The 21,601-nt window shown below is 39.5% G+C and overlaps 2 protein-coding genes across 14 annotated transcripts in view; one reads left to right on the forward strand and one right to left on the reverse strand.

Annotated features, from left to right (window-relative positions):
• The window catches only part of MED12L (mediator complex subunit 12L), a 361,451-nt gene that overhangs the window by 71,168 nt on the left and 268,682 nt on the right, over window positions 1-21,601 (reverse strand). For all 6 annotated transcript variants that reach the window (XM_049867828.1, XM_049867831.1, XM_049867829.1 and 3 more), the window contains 7 exons: window positions 16,347-16,494; window positions 10,966-11,084; window positions 10,013-10,156; window positions 8,518-8,681; window positions 5,525-5,656; window positions 1,442-1,669; window positions 447-588 (listed from right to left, as the gene is read on the reverse strand). In XM_049867828.1, the coding sequence (XP_049723785.1) occupies window positions 447-588; window positions 1,442-1,669; window positions 5,525-5,656; window positions 8,518-8,681; window positions 10,013-10,156; window positions 10,966-11,084; window positions 16,347-16,494 (1,077 nt within the window). The remainder of the gene's footprint in view (window positions 1-446; window positions 589-1,441; window positions 1,670-5,524; window positions 5,657-8,517; window positions 8,682-10,012; window positions 10,157-10,965; window positions 11,085-16,346; window positions 16,495-21,601) is intronic.
• The window catches only part of P2RY12 (purinergic receptor P2Y12), a 52,710-nt gene that overhangs the window by 21,731 nt on the left and 9,378 nt on the right, over window positions 1-21,601 (forward strand). The window contains exons 1-2 of one of the 8 annotated variants that reach the window (XM_049867849.1): window positions 16,520-16,757; window positions 18,223-18,423. The exons of 6 other annotated variants lie outside the window; for them this stretch is intronic. The gene's annotated coding sequence lies outside the window, so the exon portion shown is untranslated. Of the gene's footprint in view, window positions 1-16,519; window positions 16,758-18,222; window positions 18,424-21,601 lie in introns of those variants that run through there. One more of the 8 variants, XM_049867847.1, reaches the window with a different exon arrangement.

The following is a 21,601-nucleotide window of genomic DNA, read 5'->3' on the forward strand; positions in this document are numbered from 1 at the left end:
CCAGACATGCTTAAGCAGCATGGCAAAACCTCTATTACTGGAGTATACTATGTACTTGAATAGAGAAGAGAAAAAAAAAAAAAAATTTTTTTTTTTTTTTTTTTTTTGAAGCTGTAATTACATCCCATGCCATGAGAAACCCAAGGCACTTAGTGAGAACCAAGACCAAATAGCTCTGAAGTGGCCATCACCAGTTAAAACAAGGACACTCCTGGCATTTCTGCTATAGTTTTGGCTATTCATTTTATTTAGTTCCCCCCTCCCCCCCCCATTTGTTTAGTCCTTGGCAACTACACTGTGATTTACTGCTTTTGGACAAAGAAAGAAAAAATATTTTACAACATTTCAGTTAAGGGCTGAGCCAATTTAAAACAAAAAAACAAAATGACCTACTAGCTAAATATTGAAATGCACAGTTCATTTTTTAAACAAAGTAAGAAACTTACATCGACGGTGCAGAGAACATCATTAAACCCCCACACGTGATTTGAAGAACAACAAAGAGCCTTCAGAACCCCCAGCCATTCTGAACTCAGAACAGTGCAGCAAGCTGTCAGCTCAGAGGAGAAATTGGCTATGTCGTTAATCCTAGAAAATAAAAAGAAAATAGTAGGAAGTAACCTTACACAAAACAGAAATAACACAACGCAATACACTTGATGATCACATATTTCACTATGGACGAAAAAGCCATTCATTTTCTTAGATTCATGGGTACAATAAATAGCCACTTGTCAACCAAGCTAGCAGAACTTGAGGTATAACGCAGAAGTCAATCACTTCAAATTTCTTCTAATATTTAATGTTATTAACCCATAAACAACAATTAGTGCAGATGTGAATTCCAAACCAAAAAACCAAACCCCGTGCCTTCGAGTCGACTCCGACTTATAGTGACCCTACAGGACAGAGTAGAACTGCCCCACAGAGTTTCCAAGGAGCACCTGGCGGATTTGAACTGCTGACCCTTTGGTTAGCAGCCGTAGCACTTAACCACTACGCCACCAGGATGTTAATTAGCATATTTTTAACTCTTTAAATGTATCTGATCTATAGATTCACATTTAGCCAACGCCTTAAGGGTACTCAACAAAAAAAAAAAATTAAAGACACTATGTCACTTTGCTAAATCCGAATACAATTTATATTAAATATAGATATTTTATCTACATTTTGTCATACATGTTTTTGTACACCGATCCTGTAACTCACAGACCAGATCCAAAGCATGTCATGACAGAACAGGCCAGAGAATGATGTCCCACAGATTAAGGCAATTATAGGGTTTCACAGATGTAAATTCAGGAACAAAGGAAGATGAAAAGCAGCAAAGAGCAGCCAATTGTCAGCCCAGATAATTACTAAAGGCCATAATTGCAAATGGAGGCATCAAGGCAGCAGCTCTTTGATTAATCAAGAATTCCAAGATAACCCATCTTACCTTCCAGCGTCCTGATGACCCATACATACATTCATGAGCGTGTTGCATACAAAGCTGTAGCGACTGGCCGCATTGTCACTAAGGATCTTGCCAAGCATTGAATAGTTGATGCTACGGGCTGACGGGTTCGCAATGAAGTCCATCATGAAGTCAGGGTCCCATCGCAAGTTAGAATTTGCAGGCATCACATTGTTATATATGGTTTGCTTTACTTTTGAACAGGCACTACTAGAGGTTATAAGAAGAAGAGTTAAAACGACAACAAACTAGAATAACTAGAAACTTATTTCACTTCAGCACCGACGAAGTGAATGCAACTGTAATGTGTTGATTAGAAAAGATTCACATTACGAGTTCTTAAATGCGACTTAGTAAGCAGCACTGAGCATAGTACCTGAAACATAGTAGTTGCCCAATAAGTAACTGCTGATGACTGGGTAGAAGAACAAAACAGAAATAGGGCATTTGGTTACTAACCTTAATTATTTTACAAATCTTTTCAATATTTTAAATGTTCTAAAAATCAAAGGATTTACTGAGGCTTCTAATAAGTGCCTTTAAATAAGAAAGTGCTATTACTTAAGAATGACAATGGATTCAGGTATACCAGGAATAATCTGGTGTTTTCGTCTTGATTATATCTCCTATAAAATTCTTTCTCTAAGTACAGTGTATCAGTGACGGCCTGTGTGCCAAGGGTACTCTGGGCACGGTGTGAAAAAGAGAGCAACGTTCCTTGCCTTCCAGGAGCTTACATCCTAGGAGCGTAGAACGGAAAATACACAAATTTCACGGGAGTGAAAAAAAACCATCATGTCACTCAGAGAAATTTATCCTGTTTCTCAAGAGTTTTAAAGAGATTCTTTCAGAGCCTGGTCTATCACATGGAAACAGTTCATGTTTCAGCAAGTTACATCTGGGTAAAAACCCACTGCCATAGAGTCAATTCTGACTCATAGCGACCCTACAGGACATCTGAGTAAGGTACAGAATATTAATAGAGGAATTAGAAAGTATCTAGTCCAATCCTGTTCTGTCCTGGGTGGCACCAACAGTTAAGTGCTTGACCATTAGCTGTAAGGTTGGTAGTTTGAACCCACCCAGAGGCACCTCAGAAGACAGGCCTGGAGGTCTGCTTCCGAAAAGTCACAGACTATGGAGTTCCATTCTGCACATGTGGGGTCACCACACAGACTATGGCATTCTATTCTGCACATGTGGGGTCGCCATGAGTAGAAACTGACTCGATGGCAACTAATAACAACAATGACGAGAGAACTGGAAAGCGTTTCCTCCAATCTGCTCTGCGGATGTGGCTAAAGGACGGCTAGCTAATTTCAAAGCTCAGATTCTATATAAACTTAGCTATGCAAAGCCTGGTAGTGTGGTGGTGAAGTGGTTCGGCTGCTAACCAAAAGGGTCAGCAGTTCAAATCCCCCAGGTGCTCCTTGGAAACCCTAGGGGGTAGTTCTACCCTGTCCTGTAGGGGAGCTGTGAGTCGGAATCCACTTGACAGCAATGGGTTATTCTTGCCTACTTGCCGTGGAAAACAAATCTGGAAGCAGGATTTGCCTTCTCTATTCAAGAGCTCCTTTATGCAGCAGCAGGTCATTTTTGGGGGGTTAAGTTTTTAGCAGCACATTTATTTGTGGTTAAGGTGACACAATGACTTTTGTTTACCCCATAAGAATAGGGGTAAGTAAAGCTACATAAATAGTAGACAGAAGTGATTTCCTCAAAAATCGCTCTTTACCCTGAACTGTGGTGCTGTAGCCACTGCTAAATGCTTCAAGAAAAGACTGCCCAGTTCAATGTTGACCAAAATGTGGCTTCAGGTTTCCTCCATCAGAATCGCCTAGGGGCTTACTAAAAATACGGATTCCCAAGCCTCACTGTGAGTGTACCTAACCTGCATTTTTAACGAGCTCTCCCAGGTAAATCTAATGTCAAATAATGCTTGGGATGCCTTGGTCTGACAAACGGGCCTGCAGGCACCCACCAACTGGCAATAATTACAATCCAGTAAGCTCCCTGCCTTTCTTTGCAGACAGGTTGTCAGCAGTCACTGATGGATACAATTTCCATTACGGAGTCAAGAAATTTTCAAAATGGTAGACACTGGATCGTCTCCAGTGCTTTTAAAAATCTTTTTCCTGTCTTATTTTTACCACACTTTCCAGTCAGCTTTTCATTCACTCTTATTCTTCATTTGTTTTACACTCCCACTAAACATGAAACAAAAACAAACTTTACTCTTTGCTGGTTCCCTCCCTGGCACCATATTCTTGGTTTACTCTGCCTCCCAACTGGCTTGAGTGCTTAACAAAGCTGACTTCTGCAAGTCATAAAATCTAACCTTCTTCTAGCCAATGTGCCATCGAATTCTACCAAATCTACCCATGCCAGTCTTTGGGAATCTAAATAATTTGGTTTGCCCTTCCTAATTTTTATTCAGCCCCCACTTTTCTTTCAATAGAAAGACTCCTCTTGAGCAGCCTGTCTCCTATTCCTGCCTGGATTGTGTGATTTCTCCAGACACAGCGGCTGAGGAGAAGTCTTCACCCTTCTAGTCTTCCTGTCTAATTTATTACACTCTTTTGCAATGAGCCTCTATGTTTTAATAAAAAGCCAGCTGCCATCTAAACCACTCTTGGATTCTTCCCCACTCTCTGCCACAGTCACGAAATTAAGCAAACAACCTTCAGACCTTCTCCATCTGAAACTGCACGTATCAGAGAAATCTCGTAGCATACAAAAGCAACACACACCTTGGAATGAAAAAGGCTTACATTCAAATCTAGGCTTCGTCATTTATTAACTCGTCACTAGGAATGACCATTTGTTGAGGGAGATCATCATTTTTACTTCCTGGGGTTGTTGTGAGAATTCAAGATCCTTATGAAAATGCGCCAGGGCAGTGCTCGGCACACAGCAAGAGCTCAGTAAGCAGTGGACGCGAGTAGTGGTATATTTCTCCCATTGTTCCTCTTACACAGCCTTGTGGCTGGTGTTTCAGGTGCAATTATTATCACTGATTTATGAGTATACGAATAGAAAGCTCTCTGTGTACCTAGGAGGATTTTTTTGTTCTGTTTTTTCTTAATCCCAAAATCCAAACAGACACTTGACTTCAAGATATTCCCAAAAAAAGTTCCATTTCAGTTCCATTTCTTTCACGGAGGAAACTTTAGACAATGCCTCTCCCTGTGATGCACCACTTCGCTGATCCTAAATAATCCCTCAACCCACTGCTGGGGCCCTAAATTACCATACATAAACAGTGCACATTGCTTAAGTTAACTCATTAAACCTACTTGTACTACAGTGCAGGGGCACTGGGAGTCAAATAGGCTGCCTCAGTGGACCTTACATAAAGTTTATAATTCAAATTGTATTTTAAATTTAAAATATAAAATATATAAAATATTCATCAATTATTCAGTATAACTTATTTTAAATGTACTATGTATAAAGGAGCCCTGGTGGCGCAGTGGTGAAGTGCTCAGCTGCTAACTGAGAAGCAGGCATTTTGAATCCACCCGCCACTCTGCAGGAGAAAGATGTGGTGGTCTCCTTCCATAAAGATTTATAGCCTTGGAAATCCCATGGGGCAGTTCTACTCTGTCCTATAAGGTTGCTTATAGGGCTGGCAGTGACGTAGTGGCAACGGGTTTGGTTTGGTAGGTCTGCACAACTTACAACAAAAACAGAATCATAAAAAATAATCCTTTATTTGTTGAAGAAATAAAATTGGTCAGAGTTGAGTATTTTATGACCTAAAGTCATTTCAATTGAGGAAAAAAAAACCTCTATGATCATTCATATATATATATATATATACATATATATATATATATATATACACATATACACACACATATATATATATAGCACATGGTCTTTTATTGCCCCTATGTATTTTAATATTTATGGTTTAAACAAATCTTGAGTTATATTTAAATTACTGCCTGAAAGACATAAATTATAATGAATTTTCATTACTAAAAAGTGTAACGGTATTGGCTGGGTCACTACCAAACAGTCATAACCCTAGTTGTAGGCGACTGGTTTTCTTTTACCAACCTGAAGAGGTCTCCAAATTTACTTCTGAGGTGGCTACATGACACGTACAGATCATAGAGGTAGGCTAAGATGCATCTTTCAGGGGAAGAACATTCTGAGGGGTTGACAACGTGCTTGACCACACCACACAACCTGAGAAGGAAAATACATGAAGAAATCAGGCATGCGCATTTAACACGTGTATCATCATTGGAATCTTTTAAATGAGGCTATGTCCACGTTTTACTTGGGTAAGAAAAGAAAAAAAAGATAGATGATTGAAACTCATCATTATAGCAAACAGTGAATATAGTGCCCATTTTCTATTTGTGATATTAGACTGGCAGACATAAAAGAGCTTCAGAAATGCCACTAACAGTAATAATCAGAAGGAGTTCAAAGGGTATGCATGGAGGAGTCTATCAGTGAAGTTGCTGTGACCAGGGGACATAACTGAGTTGCAGTAGAGAATTTCTCTGCAGTAGAAAGAGTCACGATTGCAGTGAGTTTGTCAAGATCTCCAGCTGACTTTTTTTTAAGGAGCGATTCTTCCAACGAGTGGATCCGAGGAATCCATTTCCAAGGGCAGGAGCTGGTTCTGGCACAAACTTGATGAACTCACAGTTTGGGTTACACCTCCCACTTGTTCAATTAAACTAGAAACTACTTAACAGTTTATCTTTTATAAAAACTTAAAATCCCTTAATTTTTAATGACATTCTCTGCCAACTCTTTCAATTCACAAGTACCATTACTACTCAATTCTTTGCCTTTATCCCCCAGCCAGAACTACGGCCTCTTTGGAGGTCAACACAGAAGGAGACACTAGTTGTCCATCCACCTATATGAGTCTGATTCCACCGCCATCTTGTATTCCATTATGGAGTCCAGCCACATGGTAGTTATCACCAATGATCCAGATTACTGAGCACCTGCTTCACCTTTCTGAGGCTTAGACAGGTGGAGTGACTTGTCCAAAAGCAAAGAGTTAGTTCACAGCAGAGCCAACATGAGAGTTTAGGCCCTTCAGATTCTCAGGCCAGAATTCTACTCTGGGGGAGGATGGGGGGTGGACGAGCATATGGGACGTCAAAGCCAAGAAACACACTAGAATTACAAAGGCCCTAGTGGAACCCCAGAGACAGCGTCAAGCATGGCAATGTAATGTCCCAACCCCTGTGAAGTGACATCAACTCACGGGGTCCCTGGAGGTAGATAAAGGCTGTCAATGAGAGCAAGAGCGTCACACAATTAAGAGGTAGAAGACTCAACCTGCTGTTAACTATAATAACAAAATAACTCCTGATATAACAGTACAGCAGAGTTATCCTGTGATTACAATATTTGCTGAGAGCTGCAAAGTATAGCAGTCAACGTATCCTCAACTTCTCTGACTTGTCAGAGGTAAGAAAAGCATTTTACAGTGAGCCAGTATACCGACTCATACAAGCACAAGAAAACCGAAATAACGATCTTGGGAAAAACACTTATCCTTACTACGTATGATAAAGTAAAAATATAACAAAGTTTGTATTGATTATGATTTTACTAATATTTTATAGAACATAAATTTTAATGCCAAAATAAACGATAGTGAAATCAAGAAACTGATCTTGAACTAAACCTACAATATGAAAACAAAAATACTTGTCACAGCCCATTAAACTCATTTCATGGCTAACTAATGGGTTGCCATAAACACTTTAAAAAATCTGGTATAAATCAGAAAGCATGCGTGAGCTTACGGTTACAAAGGCTTTTAACCTAGTCTATGAGATTTATTTTCTACATATCCCCTGGGTATTTCACTTTACCAGGCACTTTTTTTTTTTTTTTTATTTAACAAACCTCAGTCTCAGTTTCTTGACCTGTAAAATTTAACTAAATATTCAAACCTTTCAGGGTAGTTGAGGGCTATTCAATAATTCTATATTTCCTTAATTCTAGGATATACCTTTTCTCACATTAAAGTTTCTGAAATGTTTGATTTTATTTTACAACCTATGTGTACAATTAATGTGGCAGCATATTCTATTTTCCTCAGAAAAGCTGCTAACTGGATGTCATCTAAAACATAGGATAAACTTGTTATATGTGCTAGATGACCAAAACAAGGTACTGTGGAACCAAAATGCCTCAGGACTCTTTTGAGTCCGAAGAGACGGGATGGGGAAAAAAAAGTCTCTTTTTGAATAAAGCTCTGGGGAAAGGGGTGGAGAATGGGTAAAAAGGAGTACAGCATAGGTTTTTAAAGATCCCATGATATTTCTCTGATCCCCTTAACCTCAGTCTCTAATGGGAATGCTATCAGGTAGTTGCTTAGCCCAAATTCACCAGCAGTAAGAGAGTAAACCTTAGCCTACAAAAGGCACAAAACAAAAAAGCCTCGGAATCTGTGAATCAAGGAAGTCATCTGTTCTAGATTAACTCTGGTCAAAAGTTAGCTTTAATTAATCCAAGAAATGAAACTCAAGTACCAAGTCTCCCCAGTGACAATGTGTGCAAGGATTACTCGGTAATCTCGGCAATGTGTGCAAGGATTACTCGGACTCCCAGACGTTGAGTACTGACAACTGAAATCACATAAACAAAAGAAGTTGTTGACTATTCAGGACTCATAATAAGTCATGATGGTATGAATGGTATGGTGCTATGGTTGACTAGGCTTGTTCCCTTAGAAACCAGAAGGAAACAAAGAAGAAAGGCAGGAAGGCAGAAAAGCAGGCAGGCAGTGAGGAAGGGAAGAAGCGGGAGGCAGGAATCATACTTTATTAAAAAGAACATATTTTACATGGTGCTATTTCCTTCTCTGATAGGTGTCTTCTGGTAAACTTTTTTTTTTTTTAATTTCCTTCTCTGATAAGTATTTTCTGGTAAGCGCATTCTTTAACTGTGTTATATCCTGGCACTGCAACAAATACCAGTACTGTATTTCTTTCAAAACTACTATGATATTTAATCACAAATCACACATTCTAGGATTTGAAGACAATAATGACATGTCATATACCCACCCTTCAAACACCTGGGCTGTCTGATCGGGATTCAAGATCAGACAACTATGGTATCGCCTCAGCACAGCCACAATGCAGACACACAGTCCGGTTGTATAGCTTCCTGCCAGGCTGGAAGATTTCAGGAGCAGTTCAGCTTCCACGACACTCAGTTCATTTAGTAGCTACGACACGAGACAAGACTGAGTTAAAATGTAGGTACTTTTACAAACCATGAACATACGGAGCCATTCTAATGCTATAGTCACGCACTGTTTAACGTCCACGATCAGTTCTGTGAAACAGGATGTTATGTGATTTGGACGTTGTGTGAACACCGTATTAAACACAGGCAATCCACAGGTTACGAACATCTGCCTTAGGGACAGATTGTACTAAAGAACAGACAGCCATAAGGCCTATTATTTTAAAATTTGAGTTAAATATGTATAATGATTCATAATAACGAATGCACACACAACTTTGTGACTCTCATGAACACACTGCAAGGTTTGGAAGTGTTTCAAATGTTACTTACACACACGACATTCCGTTCTCCAACTGGGATTTCTGAACTCTACCATAACCTTATGGGGGCCAGGGATGTTGCCCGAACAGATGATATACAGAGCATGACTGTATTTGATCCCCTCTTATCCTGCTCCACGTCCATAAAAGAACATAACAGCAGTTTTGGAAAACACAACCCGATGAATTTTATTTTTAATCTTTCATCAGTTTATAGAGCCTTTTTTTTTTTTCTGTCTAGACATCACAGTGCAATCAGGAAGTACCTAACACTGAAAGAGTTACTGAAACTTTATGGTGGCCCAAAACTCTGGGCTGGGTATTTAAAGAGAAAAATACTCTCACCCCTCACTTTTTCTTTTCCGCTTTCCCATTCTTTTTAATAAAATGGAAATTATTTAACACCATCTACTTATTAATAACACAGCTAACTCCTCCAGTAGAATAAGTAACAAAAAGTGAGTCTTGTATTCATTGACAAATAACAGCAGACAGTAAACAAACCCAAATATGAGCCTGACAAATATAACAAATCAAATCCTCAGGTTCTGTTCTTCTGCTTTTAATCTAAAATATTTTATAGAGAGCAAATAAACTCTCACTTTTCCCTAAACACAATACCAAAACATACCCACAGAAACTCAAAAGTCCCACGTTTTAACTGACTATGATGTATTTTAGCACCGATTACAATTATTTAACTGAAAAAATTTGAACAGAGTTGCAATCGAAAATGCAAAGTGAAGACTGTTGATGGGGAAAACAGAAATGCTACCCCATTAATTGTACATATAGGTTATAAAGTGAAATCTAAAACTATAGCAGCTCACATGTCCAGAGTGTATTTAAATATCGCAATTATTTAGAATGTACTGGGTGATTAAGATAGTGTTAATCCATAAAGTTTGGCTGTCTTAGCATTCTAAATTGTACAACACCCAGTAGATTGGCTTTCCCCAAAACAAGAGGAGCCTGGTTTCTTTTGTACCTGTATTGCAAAGTCAATGAGTCCATTGATGTTCAGCGCTGGCTCCATGAGATCAAAGATAAGCTGGACATGGTGAGCCAAAGGGAGATGGTAGGATGTTCCAGAAGCAAAGCTTGTGATCTGTTCCAGCACGTTGTTAGAGATCTGTGCAAAAACAAAAATAATTACGAGGATGAACAGTCTAAGTAATTATCGACTTAGGTTATTTTAATTTGTAATTAAGGCACTTGAATATGTATGTAATTGTGACCAGGAAAAAGTTAAAACATTTCTAAAGAAAGCGGAGCCACGTAAAAACGAAAACTACTCCCTTACTACAACAGTGATTTGAAGAAATATGCCAAGCTGTCACTCAAATCTAGATCTTGACTCTCCTAAAGGCAGAACAACCATAAATATTAATTAATACCAATGGATTTGCCAAGCAAAATTGATTTGGTTTCATCTCAATTTTAAAAGTATTTTATTTCCATTACCAGCAGATTTTTCCCTCAAAATAGGACCAAGATGTAATGACAGAGGTACTGAATTGGAGATTATTTTATGTTGTTTATTACTATCATAAGGTAAAAATACTTGTTAGGTGCTATCAAGTCTATCCCAACTCATAGCAACCCCATGTGACAGATTAGAACTGCCACACAGTGTTTTCTTGGCTGTAATCTTTATGGGAGCAGATCGGCAGTCCTTTCTCCCCGGAGTCACTAGATGGGTTCGAATTGCCAGCCTTTCTGTTAGTAGGCTAGTGCTTAACTGTTTATTCCACCACGGCTCCATGATAAAAATTAACTCTTCTAAAGAAGGCAACTTGACACTTAAACATGTACTACTCAAAAGTTTGGAATGCTTCCAAATATGTTTATAAAATATATTTATAAAACCAACTAAGGCTGAAAATATACATTGTATGAAGGATTTTTAAGGAAATGAAAATATCCCAATTAAATGGCTACCTGAGATGTCACCTGATGTTGATCAAAATAGGAAAGGAGCTGAAGTTTTGTGAACACAGTCTCCAGGGTTGGAAATGCTTCTTGTTTGTTCTTCCTGGCTTTTTGGCCTTCATCCACACCTAAATGAACAAAATGTAGACATGCTCTTTTCCATTTAAGAGAAGCTCTCGACTTTTTTAATGGACACTTCTTCCTGACGTATAACATATACACCAAACAGTACACAAACTCTTAAGAGTCTCTACAAAATGAACTCAGAAAATCAGGAAAACAACACACCAGAAGACCAAAAAAACCAAAGCAACTCATAGCGACCCAACAGGACAGAGGAGAACTACCCCCAGAGTTTCCAAAGAGCAGCTGGTGGATTCGAACTGCTGACCTTTTTTGGTTAGCAGTCAAGCTGTTAACGACAGAAAACAAAACGTACAGAGGCCCCCTCAAATCCTCTCTAGTCATTTCTATTTCCCCAGGGGGCCGAGATCCTGACTTCTAATGGCTTGGATTCATATTGCCCACTTGGGAGCTTCATATAAATGGAAGCATTCAGTGTGTACTTTTCAAGTGTGGCTTCTTTTACTCAACATGATGATTGTGAGATCTACCCATTCTGTTGTCATTTTAATTTCTTGATTCTCATTTACGTACAGTATTCCAATGTGTGAAGATACAACCACTTCCTCATCCATTCTAGTGAGTAGCTTCTAGATTTGAGCTATTATGAAAAGCGCTTCAATGAACATTTCTCACTGACTCTTAAACTACTATGAAATCAACAACGAAGGGGTAAAAATCACCCAGCCTCACTTAGACATACTAGGAAACTTCACTGGCCTGTTCTGAGGAGACATCTCAACCTTGATACTTTTCTCCACGCACTTAATATGTGAAAGGAAGAAAAGGAACACAATTCCTGACTCTTTCAAGAGTAGCAAAGAAATTATTCACATTGATGGGAAAGTGCTAGTTTTATCAATTTAGTATAAAGAGGTTTGGAGAAAATTCCCATTTAAAAAATATATTAAGCATGGCTTATTCCAGAGGGACTGCCTTATTCTTAACAGTTCAAAGAATAAAATCCAAAATTAGATGAAATCCTGTTTTAAAATATTTTTTTTGTCATTATGATTTACAAAGTCAAATCTAAAGACACAAAGAAAAGATTAGACGGCTTATTCCTAAGGTCATTTCCAACACTCTGCTTATAAAAAGTTAAAGATGATGGAGGACGAGCGTTCTACCACTCACATCTCACCTGGGAGAGTTTGGTTTCAGAGAACAAATGTCGCTTTACAGATGTCTCTACTAAAGACACAAGAAATGAACAAGGTGTCACTGAATTTAAAAAATATTTTTGCTAAAGGCAAATATCATGATTTTAGAAGATAACAGTAGAAGAAAGCAGAGACTTCCAACAATATGCAATTATAGTTTAGAGTTAAAAAAAAAAAATTGTGTTTTAAGAAAGTCAAAATAAAAAAACAACCTTGATACCAAAGCAAAGAGGTATCAGCATAAAAGAGGGCTGCCTAATGTACGGTAGAGGATTGCCCAACTTTCATCAAGGGGCACCAAATGCAATGCAAAGAGTAAGAACTAACAAGTTCAACAAACTTACTGCTTTTTCCACATCTATTCTCAAAAGTGATTTTTGTCCTATAGGGTCGCTGTGAGTCGGAATCAACTCGACGGCACTGGCACTGGGTTTTATTTTTCTCAAAAGTGCAAATTAAGCATCAAATTTTGCTTCCACTACAGCTGCTCACAGGTCATGAGTATGTCTAAAATAGCCAATTTTTTAGATTCTTCTTTACCATGTTCCAAGGCATGGAAACCCTGGTGGCGTGGTGGTGGTTAAGAGCTACAGCTGCTAACGAAAAGGTCAGCAGTTCCAATCCACCAGTCACTCCTTGGAAACCATAGGGGGCAGTTCTACTCTGTCCTATACGGTTGATATGGATAGGAATCGACTCAATGGCAATGGGTTAACAGGTTATGATTCAAGGCCAAAAAGCTCACATCAACAGCCTTGGGTGTGACATGCTCAAAAAGTGAAGTTAATGTATTTATTCACTGCCCTACCTGGGACCAAAACAAATGAAACAGCTGACTTGAAGAAGCAGACCCAGCATGAGAACCCATAAATGCATCTTTTTCTTTTTTGGGGGTTGGGGTGGGTAGAGGTGTGATCCTAGTGGGCTCCATTTACCTACATATAGCTAACTTCTTAAAGCCTCATATAAAAGACATAGTCATCATTCTAAAAACCACAGCAATTGTGACTTGGCAGCTTATATCCAATTTCAAAGAAAAATGTAAGAAATGCGTGGTAGGTCTCAATAAGCTACATTATTTCAATTATATTTACATAACTAACAATGCAGTCAAAGTACATAGATTTATCACATTTGCTAATTTAAAATGTATATTATTGTTCTTTTGTGGCTTAATTTTGGTTATCTTTTTTTTTATCTCAGAAGTTTTGGCCTTCTAGAGATTATTATAGTGAACTTCATTAATGTTTTCAAAAGGCACATCACTGACAACTAAAAAGATGACTGAACCAGTAGCCGTCCAGTCAATTTCAACTCATAGCAACCCTACAGGACAGAGGAGAACTGCCCCACAGGGTTTCCAAGGAGCAGCTGGTGAATTCCAACTGCTGACCTTTTGGTTAGCAGCCAAGTTCTTAACTATTGCACCACCAGAGTGCCAAAAAGAAAAAAAAAAAAAAAAAAAAAAAGGACTAATCAGTGTAAATGTAAAATGACAATTTTCAGCTGGAAATATTATCTGAACTTGAGATTATAAATTCCCTAGTCAAGGTCTGGCTGATCTGAGAACACTTCTAATGGGTTCCCCATAATTATATTTTTATGTGTTCTCAGAAATCAAATACATGAAAACCAAGCTCTGTTTTCCTACCTTACCACCAGTCTTCCTCCTAGCTGAAAAAAGTGAGTAAATTTCCACTAATCTGAAGTACAGTTAACTAATTTCTGCTGACCATACTAGATTTTAAATAGTGATTTAAACGTAAAGACTATCCACTAGAAGGAAGCTCACTGCTCCCAAATCAACATCTTTCTGAGAATGCCTTTCCAAGGCGGTGCTTCCCATTACTGATATCTCAAAGAGTAGCAGGCAGCAGCAACGATGTTCTCTCCCTGAGCTCTCAAGTGGGAACTGCCTAGCCAAGGGACTGGTCCAAAGATAGGACACAGACTCCAGTCTGGACTTAAAAAGCTCTTTGTGACGGAAGGAAGCGGACTTGACAGAAAAGGATACCATACTGCCTTCCTCTCCTCTCTGCACCCCTCAGCCTTCCAAAACCAAGAAATATAAAATATCTCCACCCTCCCAGTACCCAGTGCAGTATCTCCACAGCCTCTCTAAAATTAATTTAGATAAAACACTTTATTACTGAGCTACCTAAAGGAGACAGTGTTTACCCCGTTTCCAAGTACACAAAAAGTAGCTTCACATATTCTTTGCTAACACATTACAGGGCTTGACTGTCCTTCTAAATTCAACCCATTTCCTCTTTTCTCTAAAGAGAGAGAAAACAGCTACATAACAGATCAACAGTTTTCTCAGACAGAAGCAAAATCCTTTTTCTAGCTTGATAATGACATGCCAGCAACGAGAGGGTTTCACTTCCCTTGCCACAACTCTTGGTTGTTCCCCAATGGAGCCAATATATTACAAAGTCCTCCATTGGGAGTGGATGGGAGCTACACAGAATGTGACAGGAATCACATGAAGGTGACGTTCCCATTGGGCACTAAGGTCTGTCAGCTCAGGAATCAGGCACCCAGAAGACCATATTCAGCCTGAAAAGCACATTACCCTTGTACCTCTATTGCTTGAGAGGAAGGAAAAGCTACTTGCAATATTTATATGTGTATTTTTCTCTAGGAAAGATCTAGTGCAGATAAGCTCTAATAATTAACCCTGTTACAGCCTGAAGACTGGATCCCGTGTAGACAGGTTCATTAAAAAACTACTTATTTTGTACTGAACAATGCAGTAAGTTTCCTAGAGCTGGCTTATACCATGTGTAGGAAGAATGCAGTATGCATAGGGTAAACTCAAACGTCTACTTTTTAATATATATATATTATTAAAGTACTAGAGAAATAAACACCAGTAGTGGTGATGGGGTATACACAGCAGCATCACATCTTAAATCATACAACTGCCTAATGAAATAAGGCTTGGAAAGAGTAATTAGGCAAATGTGAAGTGGACGATTACAAAATTCACATTATGCAATGTGGTGATATAATATAATGGCGTGCCTTCACTATAAAAACTACATAAAAAGCATGGGGAGAGAATATTCCCAGCAAAGAAGGTATGATAGAGCAAATGACTTTTTCTTTTTTTTTTACCTTGTATAAAAATAGCAGTATGTATTGCCGATAAATCAGAAGATATGGAAAAGGAAAAGAAACAAATATCACTCGTAATCCCAATATCCTCCACAACAAAAAGAGAAACTGTCTCTTTCTTCCACCTTATTGTTTTGTAAAAATTTTATAGGTAGCCACCACTATCTACTACAATTATTCTTCTGAATAATGGAAGATCAGCAACTATGCTTCCATAGTTTTCAATTAACATGCAACTGTCAGTTCCCCAAAGCAAAAGCAAACTTAAAAAAAAAAAAAAGCAAGCCTACTTCCATAGAGTTAATTCTAACTCACAGAGACCCTACAGGACACAGTAGAACTGCCCTATAGGGTTTCCAAGGACTGGTGGATTCAAACTGCCGGTTTTTTGGTTAGCAGCCAGGGCACTGAGCCACTGGGCCACCAGGGCTCCAAAAAGCAAACTGTAAGCTTGAAAAATGGTTTAAAAGAAAAAAAAAACAGTGAAATGGGCCTCTTCTAAACTAAGGGATTTCCAACCCACTCTTCAGTACTTCATTTAGTACTGCAGGAGAAAATTTGGGAAGCATTAAAGAGAAAGGAATAAAAATTATCTACATGTACCTGTGGAGTGGAAACCTTGGTGGCTTCGTGGTTAAGAACTACAGCTGCTAACCAAAAGGTCAGCAGTTCAAATCCCCCAGGTGCTCCTTGGAAACCCTGTGGGGCAGTCCTACTCTGCCCTAGAGGGTCGCTATGGGTCAGAATCGACTCAATGGCAATGGGTATCTATGGAGTATGCTATTTTAGCTCTTTTAATACAGATATCACTATAAATGGAAACAAGGCCTTAACACTTAAATGGCCACAGAAGTGCTTATTCATATGTCACTGTCACAGTCATTCAGAAGAGGAAACACTCTGGTGACAGTGTCATGCACCACTTTGGCAAAGGCCCTGCTAAGAGGGAAGATGCCTGATGACAAAACGGGAGCGAAGGCTCTTTACCCCCAGTCTCCGCGGTGCTCTTCTTATTTAGGGTTTTCAGGATATCTTTGGTAATCTTCTTCAGCTGATGCCGGGCTTCCTCGCGCTCTTTGCCGACTCCGTAGAGAAGGATTGTGCGTTGGTTACATTCGTGACTTGAGGATTCATCCTGGAAAACAGAAAATGCCTTCTGAAGCTCCTGTCTGCAGGGTTGGGGATGCATTTCACAGCCATGAAATGCACTAACCACAGCGTCGCCATGCTGCTTTGTGGTGGTGGCATTCTGCCCACCTTTCAATGCACCTCAACCTCCGCTGTCAACACCCTTGTTCTTCCAGTTTGGAACTTGCTAAAGTAAAAAAAAAAAAAAAAAAAAGTGTCAACTGACCTGAAGTCTTAATAGAAGCATTTGATGTGGGCGCACCCTACATAGTAAGTTTTGGCTACTGGAAAACTTTTCATTTAAAAAAAAAAAAAATTTTAACGCAGTATTATTTCACATCAAGTAGTGTATCTAGTCCTACCTTTCCCTTAAGATAAATGTTATTTCTTTTAATAAGCTTCGTTTCATATACATATGTAAACAATGATATTAAGTATTTTATATTTTGAAAAAAATATCTTGTGAAGGTCCTCAGTAAATTCATAAAAAATATTTCAATAGCTTCCAACAAGAGTGTGTGATGCCTTTATACCTATTTCAAAATGACAACATAACAGAATGTAGGTGTCATCGGGTGTGAGGTAAATAAATAGCTGGAAATCCAAACATGTTCTGACACCAGTACCCTCAACACGCCTGCCCCACACGCAGTGAATCCAAGCACTGTTTTGTTTTTTTCCCCACATGAGAAAGGAAATTATTTAGTCACAGCGTTAACAAAAACATGTACACACTGCTGCACACACTCCATGGTCAAAGTCAAGTAGTTCAGGAAGCATTCTCTCTCTTGAGCCTGGTTTTAAATTTTTATATCTAAATGTCTCTCTCAGATGTTATAGTCTTCAGTTTTCTTAGTAAAATTTCTAGCTCTATCCTTTGGTACAATTTCTTTTATACTCTTTATACATCTTTTCCCATGCTAGGCACTTACCCTTCCTGGAAGCATTTTGTCCTAAGGTGCTTACATGAGAAAAGAACTCCTCCCAAGGAAAACAAACTGTATTAACAATTAGTAGTAGCTACCACAAAGAGCAGAAACCCTGATGGCATAGTGGTTAAGTGCTCCGGCTGCTAACCAAAAGGTCAGCAGTTTGAATCCGCCAGGCGCTCCTTGGAAACTCTATGGGGCAGTTCTACCCTGTCCTCTAGGGTCGCTATGAGTCGGAATTGACTCGACAGCAGTGGGTGGGTACCACAAAGAGCAAAAACCTTCAGACCTGGACAATTTCAGCGTTTAACTGAAATGAGTAATCCACACGCAAACTCTCCCAAAGCAGCCTTTTGCTTCTGGCATCTGGAAACAGAAGCCTGTTTTTTCTCTCAGACTCAGTCACTTTCCTGTCCATCTCTATCTTTTTTGCCGATCTGTCTGTCTCTCACACACACTTGCATTCAGGACACCACTTCCCATTGCGCTAGTTCCTTTTTTTTTTTTTAACTATGCCCTACCTGAAATATGCATTTGTACACCCTGCCAATCTATGTTACTACCCTGCCCCTAAACAGTGCTTAATGTTTCAGAGGTATTCAAATTTTCATCCCTAAAAAAACTAGGAGATTTTCCCTCAGAAGTTTCCCAGACACTGTTCTTATTTAATGTCCTGAGCATCCCTGAATGAATCAGAACTGGTTGCCATCAGGCTGGCTCTGACCCGTGTTAACCCCATGTGTGTCAGCGTAGAACTGTGCTGCATACGGTTTTCAATGGTTAATTTTTTTTTTTTTTTTCCGTAGAGTGCCCGACTTTTCTTCCAAGGTGCCTCTGGGTGGACTCAGACCTCCAATCTTTTGGTTAGCTGCCGCGGGCGTTAACTGCACCACCCAAGGACTCCTGATTATCCCGACCTCCACCAAATTTTCACAAGATAGACCTAATCACAGGAAAAAGTCCACACAGGCTAGTGAATCCTATACCTGGCTATAAATCTGAATGACGTAAGCTGCTTGTTGATCTTCAATTTCTGTTATTGTTACAGGGCATTACTGAGGTGGTTTTCTTTTTGTTTGATAGGATGTGTACACATGAGCCCTGTGAAGGGAACCAGAGGGAAGGCACTGAGAAAACTGTACAAAACTCAGGCAGCGCCAGTCATGCGTCTGGTAGTTACTTCCAGTAAAAACTTGGTGCCACCGATTCAGTTCCGACTCATAGTGATCCTACAGGCCACAGCAGAACTGGCCCATAGGGTTTCCAAGGAGCGGCTGGTGGATTCGAACTGCCAACCTTTTTTTTGGTTAGCAGCCGAGCTCTTACTTCTGTGTGAGGGGTGATGTTTGTAGAGTATCTACTCAGGGCAAGACAATGTGCTAGAGAATTTGAGAAAATACAAGGATGAATGTCCCCTGTCCTCACAGAGATCGGGTTTAGTGTGAAAAGTATCCTAAGAGCTGCTGCTGTTGTTAGCTGCTATAGGGTTGGTGCACGCACAAATAACAGGATCAGACTGCTGTGATCCACAGGGTTTTCACTAGGTAATTTTCAGAAACAGATCACCAGGCCTTTCTTCCTAGTCTGTCTTAATCTGGAAGTCCCACTGAAACTGTTGGGCATCACAGCAACTCACAAACTACCACTGACAGACGGGTGGTCGCTGTGCATGAGGTGCTTTAGCTGGGAATCAAACCCGGGTCTCCCACCTGGGAGGCCAGAATTCTATCACCGAACCACTACTGCCCCCTCATCTGCATGGTTAAAAGAAGGGATGGTGAGGGAAGATGGGCTGGAAAATATCCACAGGTTCATCACAGCAACCCAGGACACCTATGACCTCACAGCTCCAGGGGACGCTGTACCAGTAACAGCCCAAGCTTGGGAGTAAGAGAGCTGTGAGTGGATCCTAAGTCAGCTGTTTGCCAACTCTATGATCCTCATGAGCCTCTCTGAGCCTAGATTCTGTCTCCAAAAAATGAGAGAACACCACTTTCCTTGTAAGGTTTTCATGAGAGTAACTGAGATGAAGTGTGTTCAATGCTTAGCAGGGTACCAGGCACAGCCTTGCTGCTGCTAACTCGTATGTCTACACATCTGCTGCTCTCTCTGCACACACCCCATACCTATTCTGGACTCAATTACTCAGAATTTCCCAAAAGCCCTGGCACTTCCTGCCTTTGCTGCTGCTCCTTCAGCCACCTGAAATACTCCCCACAACCTCCGTTTCACTCGTTGAGATGCCAGGTGCAACCTCACAGTACAGGACTCTCACTCTGTCAGCCCAGTTTAGTGAAAATCCTCACCAAAGAAGAAGCATGGCTGGGATAGTCTGGGGAACATTTATCACAGCGTGATTTGCTTCTCTCCTGGGTATTTGTTTAAGGCCTGTCTTCCCCACTAACTGCGTATTTTGCCAGGGAAGAGCTCGTCTGTTCCGTTCATGTCTACATTCTCCTTAATCAGCACCAAGGAGCCACTTAGTATTTGTTAAGTACACTAAATACGGGCTAAACAAGCGAATCGACAAACAAAGACACAGCTAGCAGAATAGGGCAGGGATGGAAATAAGAACAAAATGTAGGTTTGTAGGAAACGTAACCTGATAATTAAGTGCTAGGAGAACTGACAGAGAGAGATGAGAGGCAGATAGAAAGTCTGAGCAAAAATGTTTGCAGGAGCTGCACTAGGTTTGAGATAGAAATGAAAAATATGCAAAACAATGGGGTATCTGAAGGAAGTCAGGGAAGGATCAAGCATCTGAGTGAATGTGCGTCTCACTGGATTTCAAAATGGACTCACTAGAGAAAATCTGTTACTAAAAAGAGCAGATTATGAGGGCTGATAAATTCACTTTATAGATGCAAGAATCTAAAAGGGTAGGTGAACATGTATTATAAATTCTAGTAGGTGGTTCAAAGCGGGGACCAACGCAGAGATGAAAGCTCGCTCGGGATTAAAAAAAACTCTTTCTACTATGTATTAAAACATACCCAAGTTGCAGAGTTGAAATAACAATGATCTGAGATCAGCACCCAAGAATTACTCTACTGTTAATTCCCCAGAGGACACATTTTTGATGCAGGAGTTAGAATCGGCTGGACAGTCCACTGGAGAAGTACTGCTCTATCTATAACGCTAGCCTGCTGTTCCCCTTGGTTTGATCCGGTCAACTGCCCCATAAATTGAGCTCTGAAAATCTCACCCTCCAAATCAATTACTTCTTTTTTTCCGGATTATTATCTCACACTTACAAAAATTTGATTTAACAAGAAAATAAGAGGAGACAGGTTCAAAATACCCAGGGCAGGCTTGTCATACAGCAAGAATTAAAATATGCCTCTTGAGTCAAATATCCTTAGAAGTGGGGTAAATTGAATGGAGGTCTGCTCTAACTCATCTTTATTTCTTTAAAAGAAGTGATGAGAACTGTTGCTAAGACGGTGCGTGTGTTCACAAAGATGTGATGACCCTGGTGAGGCTGTAAGAGTTTGCCTTACCGTGTTTTCTAATTCTTCTACAGGGATCCAATAATCACAGGACTTTAAAATGCATAAATTTATATCCTTCTAAAAGGGGAAAAAAGGAACTCCAACTTCAAATGCACTTCCTTTTCTCCCAAACAGCTATGAGAAGTAGATGGAGCAGACATAATTGCCTTTCTGATAAAATAAAATTGTAGTATATTCCTGCTTCCCCACACTCTTTAATTTTGCCTGTTTAATAATTCAAATGCAAACCCGGGATACATCAGGAAGTGATCCGCACACAGCGTCCTATTACATCCCAGAAAATGTAGGAAAGACCTATTTATAAGAGTAATGTATGTATTTAGCTAAAATTTTTATCTTTATTTTAGTAGATTAAATTTCTTATTTAGTTTATCTACGAAAATATTTTATTTTAGTTAATCTACTAAAATAAAGAACACTTAAAAGATGCCTTCAAACATTATTTCTTTCACTTGGATTTCTCAATATGCCAGGATATTGTGTATATTAACCTCACATAAATGTTACCTCAGAAATGCACCTTTAGCTAGGGTGAAGCAATGGACATGAACACTTACGTGAGAGCGTGAAAAAGGGCTGTGTTAAAAGACCAAGGAAATTAGTAGCTTCTTCTCATTAGTAGCCACTACTGAATTGAAGAAATTTTTCTTTAAATCAAGAAAATAGGAGACTT

The sequence above is a fragment of the Elephas maximus genome, chromosome 23 (assembly GCF_024166365.1).
Source record: "Elephas maximus indicus isolate mEleMax1 chromosome 23, mEleMax1 primary haplotype, whole genome shotgun sequence".
Taxonomy (NCBI): Eukaryota; Metazoa; Chordata; class Mammalia; order Proboscidea; family Elephantidae; genus Elephas; species Elephas maximus.